Source organism: Dermacentor albipictus, chromosome 6 (assembly GCF_038994185.2).
Source record: "Dermacentor albipictus isolate Rhodes 1998 colony chromosome 6, USDA_Dalb.pri_finalv2, whole genome shotgun sequence".
Taxonomy (NCBI): domain Eukaryota; kingdom Metazoa; phylum Arthropoda; class Arachnida; order Ixodida; family Ixodidae; genus Dermacentor; species Dermacentor albipictus.
In genome coordinates this window covers 143,136,951-143,161,425 of record NC_091826.1, presented here as the reverse complement: position 1 = coordinate 143,161,425, position 24,475 = coordinate 143,136,951, and the positions used below count along the sequence as shown (strand labels likewise).

At 47.3% G+C, this 24,475-nt stretch overlaps 1 protein-coding gene and 1 long non-coding RNA gene across 15 annotated transcripts in view; one reads left to right on the top strand and one right to left on the bottom strand.

The window, feature by feature from the left end:
• p38b (p38b MAP kinase) overlaps positions 1-24,475 on the bottom strand; it is a 434,540-nt gene that overhangs the window by 312,805 nt on the left and 97,260 nt on the right. For all 14 annotated transcript variants that reach the window (XM_065454289.1, XM_065454297.1, XM_065454290.1 and 11 more), the window contains one exon: positions 13,437-13,495. In XM_065454289.1, coding sequence (XP_065310361.1) covers positions 13,437-13,495 — 59 coding nt within the window. The remainder of the gene's footprint in view (positions 1-13,436; positions 13,496-24,475) is intronic.
• On the top strand, positions 20,377-21,139 carry LOC139061396 (uncharacterized). Its single transcript, XR_011515438.1, has 3 exons — positions 20,377-20,453; positions 20,514-20,781; positions 20,859-21,139. It is a non-coding gene; the product is annotated as an uncharacterized lncRNA (long non-coding RNA).

Sequence of the window (24,475 nt, the reverse complement as noted above, 5' to 3'; positions counted from 1 at the left end):
CCAGCTAATAAAAAGAAAAAAGAGTACTTAGCTACTAACGAAGTCGCTGAAGCCTCCACACAGGAGTGTCCGCGGCATCCACCCAAATAGCACTGCACAGCACTGCAGAATAGCACTGCAGCGCCCGTAGGCGACTTCTCACCGTATGAACTCCCTCGTGCATGCGACCACCTCAATGTAACCGCTTCTAAGCTTTCGCCTCACTGTCGCCACTCGCGGCAAGAAGTGCAAAATTTATTAATTTGTTCAATCTCCGTGTGTCATCAGAAATTTCTAGCCTTCAAAACAAAAAACAGATACTTAAAGAAACAAATATTTCCGTTATTTTATTTGTTGTATTTTAACATATTTGTTTGAGCGAAAGTGTAGGTGTGAGAATTCACCACATGTACCCTGTTCGCATTCGAAGGAGGATAGAAAAATAGTGCCCGAAAGAAGAGGAACGAACACCGTTGACGCGTCCGGGAAAGGCGTGGCAAGCAGCTCATGGCAAGGGTGCAGACAGACAGCAGTACAGTCACGGTATTGATAAGTTGCAATAATACATTGATAACAACACGCGGCACTGGCGCATTTCATTATGCAGCCTTCTGCGCTTGAAACGCGGAAGCAGTGTGCCGCGCAGGGTGCCTTCCTGTTGTCATACGCGGCTTTTTGTGTACATATTGTCACGTGGTCGTGACGTTGAATAACACAGCAGCAGCACTGTGAACGACAAAACTAACTTTTATTGGGCGAACCTGTGCCCACAAAACAGGCTACACTTATAGCACAACGATAGCGGCGAACACGCTCGGCGATCGTCGAAAATCTGACCAGCGGGTCAAGCGCGTCGGCTTTTATAGAGCAGTCGTCGAATGTTTCAGACTAATCGTTCGGACCCGCGTGCCTTCCACAAAGTTCTACACCATTCGCGTTACGCGATAAAATCAGATAACACAAGGTTCAGCGACAGCAGACAGCCGGGTAGAAGCATCGATAACTTTCCAGAAACGTCGGATGCATGCAGGCGCGTCCCGCGCTGTGCGATAACAGTTAAGCGGCGAAACGTGGTCGCCCGATTAAGATAAGTACACGTGTCAATACCCCCCTCTTAAAAAGCATCGTCCCGATGCTACAAATATAAGAGAGCGAAACACAAAAGGACACTTACTAAACATAAGTAACAAAACAACGAAAAGAAACAAAGTCCAAAGGTCAGTCACGGAAAGCCCCAAAGTTCATTAACGATGGTAGTACGGCTTGAGTCGCACAACGTGGACTATTTCAGGTCATGAGCGGCGCCGCTGTGATAGCGAAATGCCGTCTGGCACGACCTCATAGTCCAGTGCGCCAATACGTCGGATGACCTTGTAGGGTCCGAAATAGCGTCGGAGTAGTTTCTCACTGAGTCCTCGTCGGCGTATCGGGGTCCATACCCAAACACGGTCGCCGGGCTGGTACTCGACGAAGCGTCGTCGGAGGTTGTAGTATCGGCTGTCGGTCGTCTGTTGGTCCTTGATCTGCAGGCGGGCGAGCTGTCGGGCTTCTTCGGCGCGCTGGAGATAGCTAGCGACGTCAACATTCTCTTCGTCAATGATGTGGGGCAGCATGGCGTCGAGCGTCGTCGTCGGGTTCCTGCCGTAAACCAGCTTGATTGGCGTGATCTGTGTTGTTTCTTGCACCGCCGTGTTGTAAGCGAATGTTACGTACGGCAGGACTGCATCCCACGTCTTGTGCTCGACGTCGACGTTCATTGCTAGCATGTCGGCGAGGGTCTTGTTCAGGCGCTCCGTGAGACTATTCGTCTGCAGATGGTAGGCAGTTGTCCTCCTGTGACTTGTCTGGCTGTATTGCAGAATGGCTTGCGTGAGCTCTGCTGTAAAAGCCGTTCCTTTGTCGGTGATGAGGACTTCTGCAGCACCATGTCGTAGCAGGATGTCCTCGACGAAAAATTTCGCCACTTCGGCTGTGCTGCCTTTCGGCAGAGCTTTAATTTCAGCGAAGCGGGTGAGATAGTCCATCGCCACGACAATCCACTTATTTCCGGATGTTGAAGTCGGAAACGGTCCTAACAAGTCCATTCCGATCTGCTGAAAATGTCGGTAAAGAGGCTTGATCAGCTGTAGTAATCCCGCTGGCCTTGTCGGTGGTGTCTTGCGTCGCTGACAGTCTCGGCATGTCTTGACGTAACAGGCGACATCGGCAGTTAGGTGCAGCCAGTAATACCTTTCTTGTATCCTCGATAGCGTCCGGGAGAAACCGAGGTGCCCAGCGGTAGGATCGTCATGTAGGGCGTGCAGTACTTCTGGACGCAGCACCGACTGAACAACAAGAAGGTAGTTGGCGCGGACTGGTGAAAAGTTTTTCTTCACGAGTAGATTGTTTTGAAGCGTGAAGGAAGATAATCCGCGCTTAAATGCCCTGGGGACAATGCCGGTGTGCCCTTCCAAATATTCCACGAGGCCTTGTAGCTCCGGGTCTGCCCGTTGCTGTTCAGCGAAGTCTTCCGCGCTTATCATTCCAAGAAAGGCGTCGTCATCTTTGTCATCTTGCGGCGGCGGGTCAATGGGGGCGCGTGATAGGCAATCGGCATCGGAGTGTTTTCGTCCGGACTTGTAGGTTACAGTGATGTCGTATTCTTGTAGTCTGAGGCTCCACCGCGCCAGTCGTCCTGAAGGATCCTTTATACTCGCTAGCCAACACAACGCGTGATGGTCACTGACGACTGTGAATGGCCTGCCATAAAGATAAGGGTGAAATTTAACTGTAGCCCAAACGATGGCGAGGCATTCCTTTTCGGTCGTAGAATAGTTGCCTTCCGCTTTTGACAGCGACCGGCTTGCGTAAGATATCACCTGTAGCGACCGGCTAGCGTAAGATATCACCTGTTCGACTCCGTTTTTCCTCTGGACTAGAACGACACGGAGGCCTAGGCTGCTGGCGTCAGTATGGATTTCTGTATCGGCGTACTCGTCGAAGTGCGCAAGTACTGGCGGCGACTGCATGCGTCGTTTGAGTTCTTCAAATGCGTCGGCCTGCGGCGTTTCCCACTTGAACTCAACATCACATTTAGTTAGACGTGTCAAAGGCTCCGCGATGCGTGAAAAGTCCTTGACAAATCGCCTGTAGTAGGCACAAATGCCAAGAAATCTACGCACTGCCTTCTTGTCGGTGGGCTGCGGGAACTTTGCGATGGCAGCTGTTTTCTGCGGGTCGGGGCGTACTCCGGATTTGCTGATGACGTGGCCTAGGAATAGAAGCTCATCGTAAGCGAAGCGGCACTTTTCTGGCTTCAGAGTGAGCCCTGATGACTTGATGGCCTCTAGTACTGTGGCAAGCCGCCTAAGGTGATCGTCAAAACTTTCGGCAAATAAAAGACGTCATCCTAGTAAACGAGACAGGTCTGCCACTTCAATCCTGCTAAAACCGTGTCCATCACGCGCTGGAACGTTGCAGGCGCCGAGCACAGTCCAAATGGCATAACCTTGAACTCGTAGAGGCCGTCTGGGGTGATGAAGGCGGTCTTTTCACGATCTCTTTCGTCGACTTCTATTTGCCAATAGCCAGACTTGAGGTCCATCGAGGAGAAGTATTTAGCGTTGCAGAGCCGATCCAATGCGTCGTCTATCCATGGGAGGGGGTATACGTCCTTCTTCATGATCTTGTTCAGACGACGATAATCGACGCAGAAACGTAGGGTTCCGTCCTTTTTCTTCACCAGGACAACAGGGGATGCCCACGGGCTTTTCGACGGCTGGATGATGTCGTCGCGCAGCATTTCGTCGACTTGTTCTCTTAGAGCTTCGCGTTCTCGCGGCGAAACTCAGTAAGGGCTTTGGCGGAGTGGTCGAGCGTACTCCTCGGTGATTATGCGATGCTTGGCGACTGGTGTTTGTCGAATCATCGATGACGTCGAAAAGCAGCCTTTGTATCGTCGGAGCAGACTTCTGAGCTGTTGTTGCTTAACCACTGGGGACTTCGATTAATGTCGTAATCTGGTTCGGGAACCATGGTCGTCAGGGTAGATGCGGCGGAATCCGAGAGGACAAACGCATTACTGGTTTCCAGAATTTCCTCGACGTACGCGGTCATCGTGCCCTTGTTGATGTGCTTGAACTCCTGGCTGAAGTTTGTCAGCAACACTTCAGTTTTCCCTCCGTGTAGTCGAGCGATACCTCTTGCGACGCAAATTTCACGGTCTAGCAGGAGACGTTGGTCGCCTTCGATGACACCTTCTACGTCAGCGGGTATATCGGTGCCGACCGAAGTAACAATGATGGAGCGAGGCGGGAGGCTCACTTGATCTTCGAGCACACTCAAGGCGTGGTGACTACGAGGGCTCTCCGGCGGTATTGCTTTATCTTCTGACAGCGTTATTGACTTCGACTTCAGGTCGATGATTGCGCCGTGTTGGTTCAGGAAGTCCATACCGAGAATGACGTCTCGTGAACACTGTTCACGAGACGTCATTGCGGTGCGAATTTGAGGGCCTTCCCATGCAGTCTTAACCTTCTTCAACTGTGCGGCGATGTGTCCACTCATGACGGAGTAATGAGCCCCTGTGTCCACTAAGGCAGTAACAGCGTGGCCGTCGAGAAGCACGTAGAGATCGGTGTTTCTGTGTCTGGCATTACAGTTACGTCTCGGCGTCGGATCACGGCTGCGTCGTGTTGAACTGAAGCTGGAACGTCGCGTCGTCAAGCCGTCTTTCGTCAGTGTAGTCTTGGCGTCCTGACTTCGTCGGAACGGCGGCATGTCGTCATTAGGTTGTCGGGATGGTTTCTTCGTCGTCTTCGTCAGCGGCGGAGGATCTTCGTCAGTTCGACGAACAGCAACCGCACCTCCATCGGTTGCTGCTTTAAGTTTTCCGGATATGGGCTCGCAGAGCGGCCCCGGGCTGGGCCGGTGTATGGTCGGCGCTGCGGCGACAGGTAGCGGCCTGGTGACGGCGAACGGGACGGCCGTCGAGGGCTCCACCGAGTAGCGGCGAGGTAATCGGCGATGTCACGTGGGCGCTCTCCAAGCTGTGGACGCGGCGCGTTGACGGCGAACCCTCTCAGTCCCAAGTCGCGGTAAGGGCATCGGCGATACACATGGCCGGCTTCTCCGCAGTGATAGCAGAGCGGGCGGTGGTCGGGGGCTCGCCAAATGTCTGTCTTTCTCGGGTAGCTGCGCTGGGCGACGGGTGGGCGTGCTGGCGGCGGCTGCGGTGGTCGACGGAATTGCGGCGTTGCAGGGCCCTGGCGCGGTCGTGGAGGAGGACCTTGACGGCGGGCGACGGCGGCGTAGGTCATCGCTTCTGGCTGGGGCTGCGATGATTGTGGTTGCAACACGGGAAGTCCGAGCGATCGCTGAACTTCTTCTTTGACAATTTCGGCGACTGTGGCCACTTGAGGTTGCGATGAAGGGAAGATCCTTTGAAGCTCCTCTTGTACGACTGCCCTGATGGTCTCGCGCAGGTCGTCGGTAGCCAGTGAGAGAACTCCGGCGTAGTTTGTCGAGCTCGTGCGGCGGTTGAATTGCCGGTTCCGCATTTCGAGTGTTTTCTCAATGCTGGTGGCCTCGCGAAGGATCTCTTCTACGGTCGTCGGTGGGCTTCGTATCATTTCGCCGAAAAGTTCCTCCTTTACACCACGCATCAGCAGGCGGACTTTCTTCTCCTCGGACATTTCCGGGTCGGCGTGGCGGAACAGACGGTTCATTTCCTCAGTGAAAATAGCGATCGTCTCATTCGGCAGCTGCGTTCTGGTCTCCAGTAGAGCTTGGGCTCGCTCTTTTCGCACGACGCTTGTAAATGTTTGCAGAAAGCCGCTTCGGAACAGGTCCCACGTCGTCAAGGTGGCTTCGCGATTCTCGAACCACGTCCTGGCGGCATCCTCCAATGCGAAATAAACATGTCGCAGCTTGTCCTCGTTTGCCCAGCTGTTAAACTTAGCGACCCTCTCATACGCTTCCAGCCAGCTTTCCGGGTCTTCAAATGTGGAACCGCGGAATGTCGTAGGTACCCTGGGCTGCTGCAGCACGACGGGGGACACTGGGGCTGCCACTGGAGTTGCCTTGGACACAACCTTCTTGGTCTCCGGTAAAAGTCCGTGCTCGGGGGGCAGCTGTTGAAGACGGCGGCTTGCTCGATGTTCCGGGACGGCGCTGGTGTTGTCTTTGCGGTCCGGGCTTGAATTACGGCTTGTCGGGGGCGTCCTGTACATGAACGTAAAGCACCTCCACCAGATGTCACGTGGTCGTGACGTTGAATAACACAGCAGCAGGACTGTGAACGACAAAACTAACTTTTATTGGTCGAACCTGTGCCCACAAAACAGGCTACACTTATAGCACAACGATAGCGGCGAACACGCTCGGTGATCAGCGAAAATCTGACCAGCAAGTCAAGCGCGTCGGCTTTTATAGAGCAGTCGTCGAATGTTCCAGACTAATCGTTCGGGCCCGCGTGCCTTCCACAAAGTTCTACACCATTCGCGTTACGCAATGAAATCAGATAGCACAAAGTTCGGCGACAACAGACAACCGAATAGAAGCATCGATAACTTTCCAGAAACTTCGGATGCATGCAGGCGCGTCCTGCGCTATGCGATAACATTTGTTAGGCGGCGAAACCTGGTCGCCCGATAAAGATAAGTACGCGTGTTTTTGCCTGTAGCTTTTGAGCGTTCTGCGCTATCTCCGTTCACTGACTGCCGTCGAACAAACTCGGGTAAAACTCGGGTGAACGAGAAACTCGGCGCATCCTGCATAGCACCCCTGGAGTGCGGCCTGATCCCAGTGACCAGAACCGGTAATGCACTCCCTCACCAGAGTAGGATTGGCCACCCTGGTGCAGTACTTGGCCACAACCTCTCATATGAACACAACAATCAGTTACTAAGGTATTCGCCATTAACTCTTATCCCCATTTCTTCCCAATCCAGGTCTCTGAATACCTCCTGTAAACACGCTATGAATAGAATTAAAGGGATTGTATCTCCCTGCCTGACGCCCTTCTTTATTGGGATTTTGTAGCTTTCTTTATGGAGGACTACGGTGGCTGTGGAGCTGCTATAGATATCGTTCAGTATTTTTACATACGGCTCGTCTACACCCTGCTTCTGTAATGTTTGCATGACTGCTGAGGTTTCACCTGAATCGAACGCTTTCTCGTAATTACTAAGGAGTTAAATTACTCATCAGTAACCTCAAAATATCCACTTCAGCTGGTATTGACAACATTAATTCCAAGATATTAAAGAACACCGTCACTGCCTCAAGCAAAATCTTATGCCATATTTTTCAACAATACTTAGCCTCTGGAAAGTTACCCACTGATTGGTTAATAGGAAAAATAATACCAATTCACATATCTGCAGATGTTCACTCACCTGATAACTATTGGCCCATATCTTTAACCTGCATATGTTGCAAAATGCTTGAGCACATAATCACTTCACACGTGTGCAGCCACCTAGAAGCTAACAATTTCTTTTTTTCTAATCAGCATGGCTTTAGGAAGGAATTTTTATGTGACACGCAATTATTTGAACTAACAGCTGATTTGCACTTTAACATGAACTGCAACCTTCAAACTGACTGTATCTTTCTAAAGCTTTTATAAAGCTTTTCTAAAGCCACAAGGCAGCGTCCTCGACCCCTTACTCTTTTTAATCCACATTAATGACTTACCCACTCAAATTACTTTCTGCATGCGCCTTTTTGCCAATAACTGCATAAATCTACCATCCTATTCACACAAGTGACGATCACTTGGCACTTCAAGCAGATGTATTTATTTATTTATTTATTTACAAATACTGCTATCCCATGAATTGGGACATAGCAGGAGCGGTATAGAAGATTATACATAAACAATATTAGGAAAGGAACCTTATAGCTAAATGGTTAACAAATGGCTCATGACATTAAACTTTACAAAGTGCGAGGTGATGTGCTTCAGCCAAAATTGTGTAAATTCTAAGTTTTCGTATCACCTTGGTAACACTATGCTCTCCCACACTTCATACAAGTACATACAAGTACAAGTCCATACAAGTACCATGGTGTTCTTACAGAGCATCTTTAATGGGTCCCACACATTGCTGCTACATGCGCCAAAGCATCATGTTCTCTTGGCTATCTACGACGCAACTTGCGAAATGCCCCAAAAAACATTCGAAAACTCGCTTTCCAAACATTCATTTTACCACATTTAGAATTCGCCTCCTCAATTTGGTCCCCTCTCCAAATTACCTAATCAATATGACGTAATGACAATATGACAACATGCCGACTGGGGTAGTTGGAGAAGTATGGGAGAAGCCTTTGGCCCTGCAGTGGGCATAGCCAGGCTGATGATGATGATGATGTACATGACGGAAAGGATACAAAATAGTGCAGCCCGGTTCATATCGCGCAACTGCAGTATAAACTCAAGCATTACACAAATTAAACTAGACCTCCTACTGTCGCCATTAGATGTCCGCCGCAACATTGCTCTTCTGTGCTTATTCCACAAATACTAAATACTAATACAACATACTAATACTAATATACTAATACTAATAATACAACAAATACTAAATACACTAAATATGAACCCGGTTACAACTGCAAATACCCCACTCTTTTTCACACAGATTACATAATCAATTCAGTTTCATGCTCATATATGGTAAAACAAATGCATTTAATTCATCTGCACTACCTCGTTCCATTCGTCTTTGGAATCACCACCCTGATAACATAGCCTCCATATCTAACCCTGCCACATTCCGCTGTCAGTTACTCATGCTTTACCCATTTAATACCATTCACGAATGCCCAGTCTAGTGTATACGATTGCGCATTTTTGCAGTGTTTTATATTATTTTCATAAACAGTATTCCTTTTACTCTGTCAATGGAAACAAGTGTTCGTGTGCCTTCAGATATTGCTTTGTATTCCCTGTGCCCTGAACATTGTAAAACACGGCAACAGTGCTTTTTATAGCACTGTTCCTGTTGGAAATTTGTACTTTTTATATCTTCACTGTTCAAAATGTCCCCCTTACTTTATGCGCTGCCATAGGGCCTATAAGGTACTTAAGAATAAACCCTTGCAATCCCAAGTTGTGGTACAGGCGTCAGCAGTATACATGGCCTGCTTTCTCGCAATGGTAGCAGAACCCTTGTCCTTGTCCTTTCTTGTTTCCGTGTTTTTATCGTGCTAAGTTACTACTTCAAAAATAAGATAGCAGAGCGGCTGGTGGAAGGGGGCGCACCAAATGCCTGTTTTCCTCAGGGTGTTTCACTGGCCTACAGCTGAGCTAAATGACAGCGGCGGCGGTGGCGGCGTCTGTCGACAGATTCACGGCGTAATGGGACCCTGGTGGGGGTGTGGAGGGGGAATCTGGTGGTGGCCGATGGCGGCGTATGTCATCGTTTCTGGCTGGGGTTGTGGCGATCGCGGTTGCACTTCAGTAACCCCAAGTGATTACCGAACCTCTTCTTTGATGATGTCGGCGACTGAGGCCACTTGAGGCTGTGACCTTGGGAAGAGCTGCAGTTCCTCGAGAACAACTGTTCTGATGGTCTCTCGCATGTCATCACTGCCAAGTGTTGAACATCAGTGTAATTTCGGTGGTTACATTGCCTTGTCTGCATATTGAGCGTCTTCTCAATGGTTGTTGCTTTGGAAACAAATTCAGCAACAGTCCTGGGCGGGTTGCATATCAATCCAGCTAAGAGCACTTGCTTTACCCCATGCATGAGAAACCGAATTTTCTTCTTCTCAGGCATATCTGGGTCAGCCTGGCGGAACAGGCACGTCATCACCTCGATGAAGATCACGATGTTATTGTTGGGTAGTTGTATTCGGGCTTCTAGCATGGCTTTAGCTTTTTTCTTGTGCGCGATGCTTGTAAAGATCCGCAGGAAGCCGCTACAAAAAAGGTCCCAGGTTGTCAGGGTCGACTCCCGGTTCTCAAACCACGTTCTGGCAGCGTCTTCTAATGCGAAGTACACGTAGCTTGTCGTCGGAGTCTCAGTTGTTGAAAGTCACGATTCATTCGTACGCCTCCAGCCAGGTTTCTGGGTCTTCAGATGATGATCCATGGAAGATGGTGGGTCCCGAGGTTGTTACAGCAGAATGGGGGATGTTGGGGCAGCCATTGGGGTTGCCGACTTGCTTGGGCTCGTTCCCTCTGGTCTTCTTGGAAAGAAGTCCATATTCCAGTAGCAGTCCTTGCTGCCTACAGCTAGCTCGCTGGTCCTTGGTGACGTTGGTGTTGTCTTTGTGGCTGGGGTTTAGTTCATGGCTTTGCGGGGGTGTTCAGTAGATGAACACACTAGCACCTTCACTAGATGTCACATAGTAGTGACGGTGAATAACACAGCACAAAATCTGTGAAGGACAAAACTAAGTTTTATTGGGCGATCTTGTGCCAACAAAAGCAGGCTACACTCAAAGAATGGCGACAGCGGCAAACATGGTCGCCAATCGTCGAAATCTGATCTGCCGGTCAAGCACGTCGGCTTTTATACACGAGTCATCAAAGGTTCCAGAGTAAACGGTGGTGCCTGCGTTTCTTCCCGAAAGTTCTACACAATTCACAATGCATGTGCAATCAGATTACAGAAGCTTCGGTGACAAGAGAACCATCGATAACATTCGAGAAACTTCCCGATACACGCCGGCGCGTCCCGCGCTGAGCAATAACATTCGTTAGATGATGAAAAGTGCTCACCCATAAAAGACAAACAATTCAGTGTGGTGCACTGACATCATTATCAGTGTGGTGCACTGATAACGATGAGTCCACGTGTCAATACGAAGCATGTCTGTTAATTAAGGCATCTAGCCAGGAGCGGTCAGGAGTGAGCACGCGCCGTAAAGCATGCGTGTCATCTGACCTTGAGTTTCGCATGGGTCGAGGCTAGTTGAGTGTTTAAAACTAACTGAAATTAGCAAGACCTGACAGCTACAATACTGATAAGCAATGTGGCACAAGTTTCATTTCTACGCAGATTGTGCAGCCAAGCAGTGCCAGATGATAGTCAGCGATAGTACGATAGCTGCACTTCCGGAAGTACATAATTACTATCTAAATTCGAAACACACACGTTCGCTTACTTTAGCCTATTTATTAAATTGCATCAATAAATATACACAGTAACAGTAGGAAGTATCACACTGATCCGAACACACTTCTTGACTGATTTCAGCTATTGGGCAATAGCAGTCGCGTATCGGATCTGCTATATTGTTACGCGAACAAAGGGTTAAGACTGGAGACTATTTACAAAGTATATTTACAAAGGATAACTGCAGCACTGGCCAGTTCAGCCAACAGTTTAGGAGCTGCAGAGCGTTCGTCGTCTTCGTCGGGCGCCCGCATGCATCGTCCGCAAGAAACACGCAATATGCATGTATCATTACCCCTAGCGGCAGAAGCACCATCCTGGGCATCTAAATATCGGTGATAACAGCACAGTATTATGGTTTGAGGCGTGTGACATGCACAATGAAAGTGGGATTCGGGGCAGATGAGGCACTGGTACTGACTGGGGCGATTTCGTACGTAACTTGAGTCATGGCACGCAGGACTCTATATGGGCCTGTGTACCGAGACGAGTTTTTCTGACAAGCCAACATGATGAGTTGGGGACCACAGGAGTACCAGAGATCCAGGCAAAAAGTGGACATGTCTGTGTTGGTGATCGTACTACCGCTGTTGCTTCTCTTGAGAGGTCAGGAGGCGAGCGCAGGCTATTTCGCGTGCTTGGGCTGCCCTGATGATGGCGTCAAGTGCATATTCGCTGGTCTCTACTGCGGTGGATGGGAGGGATGCGTCCGGTGGCAATGTGGATTCTAGCGAACAACAGAAAGAATGGGGAATAACTGGCAGTGTTGTGATGCGAATATTTATATGCAAAAGTGACAGAGGGTGGGGCAAGGTGCCAATCAGTATGGTCGGAGGAGACATACTTTGCAAGTATGTCTGTTAGGGTACTATACAGATGCTCTGTGAGAGCATTAGTCTGTGGATGGTAAGATGTAGTCAGCTTGTGCTAGGTAGAGCAGGACTGCAGGATGTCAGCGATGACTTGAGAAAGAAATGTCCAACAACAGTCTTTGAGCAGTTGGTGTGGTGCACCATGCTGCAGAATCATGTCACGTAAAAGAAAAACGACAACATCTGTGGCGTAATCTGTCGCCACAGCGACCCACTTGTTGCCAGACGTGGATAGAGGGAAAGGGCCAAGTAAGTCCAAGCCAACGCGAAAGAACGGCTCCAAAGGAATGTCGAGCGGTTGAAGGCGCCCAGCAGGGAGCGTTGATGGTGTTTTTCGGCACTGGCATTTTTCATACGCCACAACATATTTCGAGACAGAGCGGGCAAGGCCTGTCCAAAAGAAGCATCAGCGAATCCGGTTGTAGGTGCAGGAGACGCCAAGGTGACCTGCCATTGGTAAATTGTGAAGTTCTTGCAGAAAAGCTGACCGGAGGTGCTTAAGAATGACAAGGAGTAGAGCAGGACCATCAGGGCATACATTGTGGCGGTATAATACACCATCCAGGCAAACAAGCAGTTGAAGGGATGAATCAGAAGGCGAAGATTCCAAGCCATCAATGATTGCGTGCAAAGTGGCATCACGGCGTTGCTCGTCAGCAACATGTAGCAGCTGAGAAACGGAGAAAACACAAACGTCGGTATTGGGGTCAGGGTCAGCAGGTGGTTCGTCCACTGGATAGCGTGATAAACAGTCTGCATCATGATGTAATTGGCCCAACTTGTACTTTACTGCATAGGAATATTCTTGCAGTTGCACAGCCCAGCGACCAAGCCGGCCGGTAGGATCCTTGAGTGAGGAAAGCCAGCAGAGCGTGTGGTGGTCCGTGATTACAGAGAAATGCATGCCATACAAGTATGGGCAGAATTTGGAAACCACCCAGACGAGAGCCAGGCATTCGCGATCTGTAATCGAATAGTTGCACCCCGCTGCTGTGAGGAGGGGGCTAGCGTATGTGATAACAATATTATGAAATAAGGCAGCCCAAGAAGAGTGAGGAAAAGGCTTCTGTTGAAAAGATCGTTTCGAAACGGGTGACTTCACGCTCCACTTGCAAGCTCCATGCACCACACACGACTGCAAAATTTAGCTGACATGTTCACAGCAACGTATGCTATCAGCGAGGGGGTGGTTCAGGACCCCTCTAAATTTTGTGAAATATTTTTTTACGTTCAATTCTATATTCTTTTTTTTTGTTCTTGATACAATTCATTATTCACTTGAATATCAACTATTCAGTATTCACACACCCCTAAATGTAAGTAAGCCCTTTTTTTCGTCAAATAGATTCCACGCCAACTTTATACTTGACTTTGTTAAGAAATGAGAAAGTATTTGGCATTGGATTCAATTACGAAATTTTGTTATTCAAACACTTTTAATTCTAATACTGAGCAAAAGAAAAGTAAAACTCACACATCATGGAAGTCCTCCAGTGTAGTTGAGGGTGTGAACACGTCGAGAAGGCCTATCACCTGTAAACATATGAGCCATTAGAATGCTGCAGCGAGGTGAAGATCAGACAAACAGACTCAAAAATCGCTGACGACACTAGTTCACTTAACAAGGACTGGCAACGCAGACATCGCCACCAACAGTGACTCAGCCAGCACTTGAACTAAGATGCCATGCAGAGAGGATGCCAACTCACTTCATCCATCTCTCCTTTCTGTTCTATTTTGTCACATTTTCACCTCCAATGCACTCTTCATGCAACAATCTCATGGAGCATTCCAGTGGTCGAACAGGAGCAGAAGCAAAAAGCAGCGGTGCAGCGAGAGTACCACTGCTTGCTCCCTCATTGAAATGTTGCGTGTGCTCCTCCCAGAGCAGCAGGCGCAAAGGTGTATCATATGACCAGGTTGTTTACACATTCCTGCAATGATTATCACGTGAACTTCGCTCCTCTGCTGCCATTGCTGCCACACACTGAGCCAAAACGACAGAAACATAACCAAAATAAAAGGATATGGCGTGTTTGCATCACGTGACTTTCTTCGTACTCCGCTTTTCATGCAGGAGCAGTTTCAACGGCTCTTGACTGCTCTCAGCATCGCCAAACTGCTCCCATTCTGCTATTGAAGCACAGCACTCCTGCTCACTCATTGAAGGGCAGCTACTTTTGACAGACCACTCTGGGGATGCTTTTGAGTGCTCGTGTTTGCCCACTGGAATGCACCATAAAGTAGGGCTTGTGCGAGTCAACTACAAGAATACGAGCAAAATTATGAGTTTGGAAACCTGTCGCACTTGATGAATGTAACGTCCGAATTCCAAACAAAATTTGTACAATTAGAATATGTGTGCGGTTGACCAAAGTTATTGAGAATGTGGGCTTATTGACTGATTATTGATTGAAGATGAATACATTCTTGAACAATATTTTTTACCTGTGCCAGAGAGTACTTTCAGTTCACATCTAGCTTTAGTTTACAACTTGCCCCATTCACCATCCTTGCGCAGTTTACATCTAGTTTTATATTGTGCCAATCTTGACTCCTTAGAAAGTAATATTTTCCTGCTCCTATATCTTTACCCCACTCATTACAGGTGGCTTCATCGCATAGTAATCATGTACATAGTCGCCTGACAGCTTGTGCATTTCCAGCACACTGCTAACCATGAGCCTGCTCCAGTAGTGCTTCGTCAACACGTGCAACAGTGTATCCAAATGGTGTTGAGTAGAGCCCAGTAAAGGCCCGCGGGCTGGGCTCGGGCCTGGTAGGCAAGCCCAGGCCTCAGTAGTGGCCTGCAATAGGCTTAGGTATGATATTTGCAACTTGAACAAAATGTCGGCTATAAAAAAATTAGCAAATGTATGCCAATCTGAGCAACTTGTGCATCAAGAACAGCAAACGTGTATAAGGGACACCCTTCTAAATTAAAGCAGTGCTTGAGGGCAGAGGTTTCAACGCCATTCTTGCAAGTGCCCTGGGAGGGCTGGTAATGATAGGCTGAGGCCTCTCAGTCTAGCAGCAGAACCTCAAAGCCAAAACGATTAAAATACCAATGAGACAAAATGCTGACACCATGGGAACACAAACACCGAGATGCTTGGATGCTGCCTCAACAAAAGTTGATCTTAGCAAAAATGCAAAATGTTCATTCATGTGAACTCCTCCTAGTTGACCTATCTTAAGTGCAACCATTAAATGGCAACTCTACGAATTTTAAAGGTCAACAAATGTCAATGAAATTCACTGGGTGTGTTCCTCTCCAAATTTTCATCATTTCCTCAAGACAGCAGGCTTGAGAGGTGTGGAAATTTTTCACAAATTAATTTCATTAATTGCTTGAACCACTTGCTTTCCCACTACACGGTTACTGGCCACATTGTGTTATGAATTAAATGGTGGTATATGCAGAGCATGCTGGGAAATAATGGCTGATGACAGCAACGAGAAGTTGACAATTGTGAGCTATATATGGCTAGTGTATGGCGGGAATAGTTGCTGCAGCGAAAAATTACCTTCCTTGTGGACGGGCAAGTGATGAGTAGCAAGTGGTGTTGTGTTGTTGACTGCACGAACTTCAGCCCTTACCAGACACACACAGTTTGAGCCAATGTGAATTGCATTCAGCTGAATTTCAGCCTAGCACAGTGTCCACATTTGTGCTTGGGCTACGGGCAGACGTGGCCTGAAGCTTAAGTCATTAGGATGAACAAAGCTGCTATGGTACTTCAGTTTTGACCGTATGCATTTGAAATCCGGACAGGCCGCCATTGCAATATCAACCTGGCAACGTTTAACGCTAGAATGTTATTTAGTGAGGCGAGTCTAGCAGTGCTATTGGAGGAATTAGAGGGCAGTAAATGGGAAATAATAGGGCTCAGTGAAGTTAGGAGGACAAATGAAGCATATACAGTGCTAAAAAGCGGGCACGTCCTGTGCTACCGGGGCTTAGTGGAGAGACGAGAACTAGGAGTCGGATTCCTGATTAATAAGAATATAGCTGGTAACATACAGGAATTCTATAGCAATAACGAGAGGGTGGCAGGTCTTGTTGTGAAACTTAATAAGAGGTACAAAATGAAGGTTGTACAGGTCTACGCCCCTACATCCAGTCATGATGACCAGGAAGTCGAAAGCTTTTATGAAGACGTGGAATCGGCAATGGGTAGAGTGAAAACAAAATACACTATACTGACGGGCGATTTCAATGCCAAGGTAGGCAAGAAGCAGGCTGGAGACAAGGCAGTGGGGGAATATGGCATAGGCACTAGGAATAGCAGGGGAGAGTTATTAGTAGAGTTTGCGGAACAGACTAATATGCGGATAATGAATACCTTCTTCCGCAAGCGGGATAGCCGAAAGTGGACATGGAGGAGCCCGAACGGCGAGACTAGAAATGAAATAGACCTCATACTCTGCGCTAACCCTGGCATCATACAAAATGTGGATGTGCTCAGCAAGGTGCGCTGCAGTGACCATAGAATGGAAAGAACTTGAATTAGCCTAGACCTGAGGAGGGAACGGAAGAAACTGGTACATAAGAAGCCGATCAATGAGTTAGCGGTAGGAGAGAAAATAGAGGAATTTCAGATCAAGCTACAGAACAGGTATTCGGCTTTAACTCGGGAAGAGGACCTTAGTGTTGAAGCAATGAACCACAATCTTGCGGGCATCATTAAGGAATGTGCAATAGAAGTCGGTGGTAACTCCGTTAGACAGGATACCAGTAAGCTATCACAGGAGCCGAAAGATCTGATCAAGAAACGCCAATGTATGAAAGCCTCTAACCTTACAGCTAGAATAGAACTGGCAGAACTTTCGAAGTTAATCAACAAGCGTAAAACAGCTGACATAAGGAAGTATAATGTGGATAGAATTGAACATGCTCTCAGCTTAAAGCTTAAAAGCAGTGAAGAAGAAACTAGGAAGTGGCAAGAATCAGATGTATGCGTTAAGAGACAAAGCCGGCAATATCATTACTAATATGGATGATATTACTAATATTACTAATATGATATGAACCGATGGTCATTAAGGGTTACGAACTGGATTCCAAGAGAAGGGAAGCGTAGCAGGGGGTGGCAGAAAGTTAGGTGGACAGATGAGATTAAGAACTTAGCACATGACCGGGGTAGTTGGAGAAGTATGGGAGAGGCCCTTGCCCTGCAGTGGGCGTAACCAGGCTGATGATGATGATCATGATGATGACCTAAACCCAAACCACCCACTGCTTTGCTCCCCTTTGGCAGGAACCCTGTGTGGCAGGCTTTCTGTTGAAGCATAAGAACCAGAACTGTGACAATGTGTGCAGCTAAAGCATATCTACCTAAGCCCACACCACCCACTGCTTTGCTCCCCTTGGCAGGAACCCTGTGTGGCAGGCCTTGTGTTGAAGCATAGGTAAAGAACCGGAACTGTGACAATGTGTACAGCTAAAACAGCATCTACCTAAGCCCACACCACCCACTGCTTTGCTCCCCTTGGCAGGAGCCCTCTGTGGCAGGCCTGCTGTTGAAGCATAGGTAAAGAACAGGAACTGTGACAATGTGTGCAGCTAAAGCAGCATCTACCTAAGCCCACACCACTCACTGCTTTGCTCCCCTTGGCAGGAGCCCTCTGTGGCAGGCCTGCTGTTGAGGCATGGATAAAGAACAACTAGTGTAACAATGTGTGTGGCTAAAGCAGCATCTACCCTTGGCAGGAACCCATTGTGTCAGGCTTGGTGGTGAAGCATAGGTAAAAAACAAGTACTGCAGATGTGATAGGGGGAAGTAAAATACAGTCGCCGACCGATTTTTCCGGACTTAGCGGGGACCGAGAAATAGTCTGAAAAAACCAAGTCCGAAAAGCTCATTTAGCCCCTAAACATTATATTTATTAGGCTTAGAGCAATTTGAAAATCTCTAATAATGTCCTGCCTTATACTACGTTTGGAGGCTATCAGATGTGCTCTTATTTGCACAACACTGATTTTATCTCCGTATACAGTCTGACAAGAGTGTCACCGCATTGGCGATTTGCGATCTGGGCTGCTGGAGATCGCAACATTGTCTCCGAGACATGCCTGCTCTGTGGACACACCTTGTGCAAATAGCAACTGAAAATTTTAAAATAAATAAATGAATAAAAAACGATCCCGCATTAAGTGACAATGACTGTAGTGCTGACCGAGAAAAGAAATAAACAAGAAGTACCATCCCCTTGAGCGTTTTGTCAGCCAAGGAACAGCGGGCATGACCTCCGAAACTTGATAATGTCGTGTGCTCTCTACTGAAAGCATGCACGTCTCAATCTTGGAGGCTATATAGCAGGCCACTGGAAGCCAAGCCTGGCGAAGCCAGCGAATAATCCAACATGGCAGCCCTCAAGTTCGGGCACCGTGTCTAGGGTGGCTAGAATTGGGAGGTGGGAAGACCGCGGCACCGCCGCCATTGCATAGGGAGGCCCCGGTGCGCGTTCTTCTCACTGGGCGAAAATTTGGCGCTTCCGTCAGGGGCGCGGGTAAGGTGGCTAGCGCGGGGCCGGCGTGAGCTTGTCAGTCTCGTAGGCCACGGTGCAGTGCAAAGTGGTCTGTGTAGTGCAGCTGTGTTTTTCTCGCGTTTCCTGAGTTTTTCTTCAAAGTAGGTGGTGTGAGCTGCTGTTCACTTGACACCCTGTCACCCTGTGAAGAATGCCGTCAACGGGAAAGAAAAAAACGCAAAGGTGGTGTTTTGTGCCAGGTTGCGACACTGGCTACAAGTCGTGCAGACAAAAAGTGTTGCTTTTCTGCGTGCCTGCCTGCAAAGACCAAATGGAAAAGTGGGCACGAGCCATACTAAGGGCCGACAAGCCACTACAAGAGAATTCTGCGGTTTGCAAAAGACATTTCGACACAAGGTACGTTTTGCACGTGTTTAAGCATATAAAACAAGTTGAGGCTTGCACATGTTAACAAATTGTGGGGTTTAACGACCCCATGTGACGCACGGGCTGTGAGGATAGCTGTAGTGGAGAACTCCAGATTAATATAGACAATCGGAAGTTCTTTAACGTGCACTGGCATCATACACCACATAGGTGCATTTTGCATTTCGCCTCCATCGAAGCGCGCCTGGACGTGCATTATCTTGAGTTGTAGTAGCAATTACACTGTTTTGGTGGTACATCGGGGGATTTTCCTGTAAAAGAGACTATGCTTACTTTTTGTTATATTTTTGCAGGTTTATCATGAGAAATTTCGTACACGTCGTGAGCAGAAAGGAAGTTTTAATTCCACGCGATGTTCCTGCCCTGAAAGACAGTGCTTTTCCGACAGTTTTTCCGAATCTTCCCACGTACTTGACAAAGACGCTGCCGAAAGAGAGGAAAAGGAGACTGGGACAATGCTCATCCGTGCCTGCGAAAAAGTGCCGCATAGACGACAATGAGGCATGCGAATCGGTTCAGCTCGCTCCAAATGACGAACTGGACAGAGCGATTGATGAAGTACCAGCGAAGCACTTCATTTTTGGACTTCAACTGCCATCAGAGTATTGGTCACGCCAGACGTTCCAAAACAAAAATGTATCTTACCAAACGGCTGATTACCATAAAAGCCAAGTTCCTCCAGTTGCCTTCAACAAGGTAGCCGTGTTCGAAATCGTAGAACAAGCTTCAGCATGCTGCACAGTTTTCCTGGCTGGTCAACTTCACTGCCGGCATACCATTGCATCTGAGCAAGAGGCCCAAGAGCTTCTGGTATGTGCAGAAAAGCTCTCTGTATGTGATGGAGTTGGACAGACCAATGAGTTCCAGCCACTAGATGTGTCGGACTGCACAACATTATCTGGACATGGCATGTTCTCCACTGGTTGTGAGGGATCCATGTCACAGGGTATGTTGTTTTTCGGTAAATGTCTCCTGGGCATCATAAGAGTGAAAACTTATTTTAGATAATTGATAGCTGACCCCTTTCTGGTTTGTTTCATAGATGTGTCGACCCAGATGCCTCAGCGGTGTTTGACGTGCAGAAAAGTGAGGCGAATACTAATGGCTCGCTTGTTGCGCTTAAAAAATAAAGTGCAACGCCCAGTTGCACTGGTACTGACTGCGGCAAGGCGACTCAAATGTGCTGTTCGCACTTTGAGGCGGCAGAACAGAAAAGTTCACACCCTGCATGAAGTCGTCCGAAAGCTAAGACAAAAGAATTCCTGTATAAAGAAAAACAGTTTTGAGGCAAAGGTATAAGCTATTGTAGTTTTCAATAATTCACGTCTTAAATAAATGTTGCTGTTTGGTGCCTTTGTTTCAGATCAAGCAGCTTCCAAAAAAGCAACAGTGTGCTGTCCGAGCACGTTTCGAGGCATCGAAGCGCTTATCCCTGCAGGAATATCGATATGATAAAGCGTGGCTCTTGGAGTGTATGATTTTAAGGATGAAGAGCCCAAGACTATACGAGCATTTGAGGGGCCACAAAATCCTTGTACTTCCCAGCCGTGTGTGCCTTCAAAAGTACATCAAGGTATGCGACTACCTTTTTCCTATTGAGTATAATTTAATAACTCTTATCTTATATTTGCAGGCTTTCCAAGCATCTTTTGGTTTTAGTCGTAAACTTCTTGAGTGCGTGAAGGAGAAGGCCAGCGAAATGGATGAAATGAACAGGCATGGTGGGCTAGTTATTGATGAGATGAAATTTTCCACTCACCTGGACCTCAAATCTACTACTGATATTGAAGGCTTCGTAAACCTGGGGCAGTTCACCGAAGCACAAGACAAGCACACAAAAGCTGATCACGGCCTAGTTGTTATGTTTCAGCCTTTCGTGGGAAAATGGACACAGGTCATAGGTAATTAGCAGTCATCAAAGCACTGATTTTTTTTTTTTTTTGTAATTGCACTCATGTCTACCTTCACTTTTTTTCAGGTGTATTTGCTTCCAATGGAAATGTGAAGGCACTAACGCTAACAAAGATAATTTTGGAGGCAATTCTTCTATGTGAGCCAGCTGGTCTGCATGTGGACTACATCTGTACTGATGGTGCATCATGGAACCGTGCCATGTGGCATAACATGGGTGTACACGGAAATGCTAAACATGTGCGCTGCAAGGTTCCACATCCATGCGACAAGAAGCGGTTCCTGCATTTCATCTCAGGTTTTCCCCATCTTGTGAAATGTGTGCGAAACACTATGATTAGGCATGGCTTCAACACACACAAGGGCCGAGTATGCGTGCTACTTTATTGCCTTCATTATTTAAGATGTGGTGCATCTGGAAAGAAGCGCTGGTTTAATAACCATTATCGAATCTTGCAGGCTCATTGGGAACATGTTGCAACGACATGGAAGGTCGACAGCAGTGCCTTGACATTGAAAGTTGCACCCAAGTTGACATATTCACACATCTACCCTAGTGGATTTGAAAAGATGCGGGTAAACCTGGCCTTCAATATTTTCAACAGTGCAGTTGTGCACGCCATGGGCTTACGCAAAGAAAAAATTGAGCAACAGTACTCAAATCTGGAGCCAACAAGGGTGTTCATTGACGTGATGGCTCAAACAGTTGAAGCCATGACATCACGGTTTCCAGCTGAAGCTTTGAGGTATGCACACAGCAACAGTGCTCATTTTCGTGTGCCGGTGGTAAATGCTTTTCATGTTGTTTCAGACTTGGCAGTGCTCAAGAAACTGCACTTAACAGCATGCTGGCATTTCTGGATCAGTGGGAGGCCCATGCAAAAGGGCTCGGCTTCTTAAGCAAGGGCACATCAGAAGGTCTGCGTGTGACCATACATTCCACTAAAGACCTCTTGACGTATCTAACTGAGAAGGTTGGGTTCAGGTTCTTGATGACTTCCCGCCTCAGTCAGGACTGCTTGGAGGGTTCATTTGGTATTGTGAGACAGTCCAGCGGAGCCAATGATCACCCCACTCCTGCGCAGTCCATCATTATTTATTTATTTATTTATTTATAAATACTGCGATCTTAAACAAGATCTTAGCAGTGTGGTACACGAGTAAGTTCACGAAACAATATAAATACAACAATGGGGAATTGCACTCAAAAATTCTTCAAACAAGTGCTTCACAAAGCGCAAAAAAACAGGCGCAAAAAACACAGGCGAAAAAACAAGCACTTCAAGGTTACATCGGCGATCTTTCCCAATCATACAGTAAAACAGTGATATCACTGACAATCTCAGCAAGTGCAAAAAAAAAAGTTAAAGATATGTGTCAAAAAGTGATAGTGAGTCCTGTGTTACAGTTTTATCGGCCAGCTTATTCCAATCTACTATAGTTCTCGGAAAAAAGGAATACTGAATAATGAAGTATGGAAGTAAGGAATAATGAAGTATGCAAGCTTATGCATTTCAGTCTGGTCCATTGAAATAGAAAACATGTAATCCAACGTGTCAATTTGTCTAACTTACTTGTGTATATGCAGGTGCACAAGTTTTTACAGCTTGGCCAAGAGTCCCCAAGGGAGGGAATGTGTCTCCTGGACTTTTGGAGTCCCTGCTGTCCGAGGACAAGCTACTCCCACAAAATGAAGAAACTGCCTTGGAAGACGCTGGACTACCTACTGAAGCCGCAGAAGTTGCCGTAGACCATGTAGACTATGTGGAGCAACACAGTGATGCCCGGCTGGTCTATTATATTGCAGGTTATGTAGCCAGGAAGCGCATCCTTAAAACTAATTGCAAGGCATGCAGAGATGCCTGCCTTGTGACAAAAGAAAGTGCGCTGCACCAATTGCCAGCAGACGCTTGCAAGCAGTGGGACATGGGGGGGCTTCTGTATCCCTCAGTCTGTCTATACAACCTGATTCAGACACTCAAGGACAGGTTCACTCGTGCATTTAGCACTACGCGACTGCACGCAAAAGTTGTCAAGAATTTCTTGCTTCTAGCAGCTAATGTGCCACAGATTGGCTGCAGAAAGCATTCCGCTGATCTAACAGGATCAGTGTGTAGGTTTTATTGTATAACACGTATTCACTTTTTCCTCAAAGGCTTAAATCAGTGCATCACCCACAACAAAGCCAAGAAGGTTAAGCCCTGCGTTTTGTAGAAATGTGATGTTCTGCAATGACTGTGTTATTTCCAATGAACATGTATTAAGTAGCAAGTGCTTTGTACTTTCTAGAATTTCTTCACCACAATGCTGATATATTGCATGAACTTGCACCATTTAAAGTAATGTTACATTCCCAAATATGTAACTTATGTGCGGGCGACACATTCAAGGTTATTCCAATGCGCTGGCCTTGCATGGAGATTCCTATGAACTATACTTTCGGCAAGGTATAAGCGCGCTAATCTCGGCAAAAGGTAGTCGCAGAAACCGTTGCTGTGTCGGCTGCGTAGTCGGTGCTCGCTGTTTCCATGTGGAATGAGAGCAGCGAAACATCATTAAATTCTCTCAGCATCTACAATGTAGAGAAAAAAGTCTGGTCAGATTCTAACGCATTCAAACGCAAAAACTAAGCGCTACCATATCATTTTCCCGCCCGGAGGTATGCAGACGCCGCGAGAAACTACGGCACTCTAAACGGCGCCCCCGCCGGCAGCGCCGTCAAGAGGCAGGAACGCGTTTTGGGGTCAGCTTCTGGAAGCCGGTCTTCACACCTCCCCATTCTAGCCACCCTACCGTGTCTGAGAACGAGAGATTTAGTCCAGAAAATCGAACTTTGAAGCCTAAATTCGTCTGAAAAATCGTTTGCAACAATGCATTAGCTCTATGGGAACCCTGATGGAGCATTTATGAAGACTGGAATATCCACAAAGCCTGAATTTTAAGAGCCCAAAGAATCCATCAGCGACTGTACTGCAAATCATATTGACCGTAAATAAAGACGGGAACAGCGGGAGAGAACGCACCAACAACAAACCTTTATGTGTTCTCTCTCGCTGTCCCCGTCTTTATTTGCGGTCACTGTGATATGCAGTAAACACCAACCAGGTCAAACTGAAGTTCTTTGGACTGTAATGCAAATAGAAACAAGAAAGCAAAAGAAAGAATTCTTTAACATGCTTTCAAATGATTGACCACCCAATCACAAGCATGGTGTTGTCACTACTATGCCCCGAAAGATGAATGGAGGGAGAGCTTATTCTGGAGCATTTATCCGCGGTGGTGTAGTGCAGGTCATCCAGGGACAAAAGGGTGAAAGTGTTTGTGTATTTTTCTCTTGCAACTCCTGCATGCACTTCAGGAAAATGCAGCCTATCTCTCTAGTGACTGTTGACAAAACATTAGCACGCATCAAAAATACCTATTTCCCAGGCCCCAAGACTACAAAAGTGAGTGTTTTTGTTTTTATATTCTGAAACTTCTGTGGCTAAAATATCGTTCGCAGCACCAGAGAAACTCTTGGTGATGTCCAACGAGATCAAGTGAAACTTTGCAGTGCATCAAAAATTTTTACAGCCATTATGGTCAGGCTGTATGGGCCATAGGATCATGCCATCAAAAATTTGAGTAATAGTACAACTGTAAACAAAGGCCACTTTTCAAGTAAAAATGTCAATTAAAATTGCA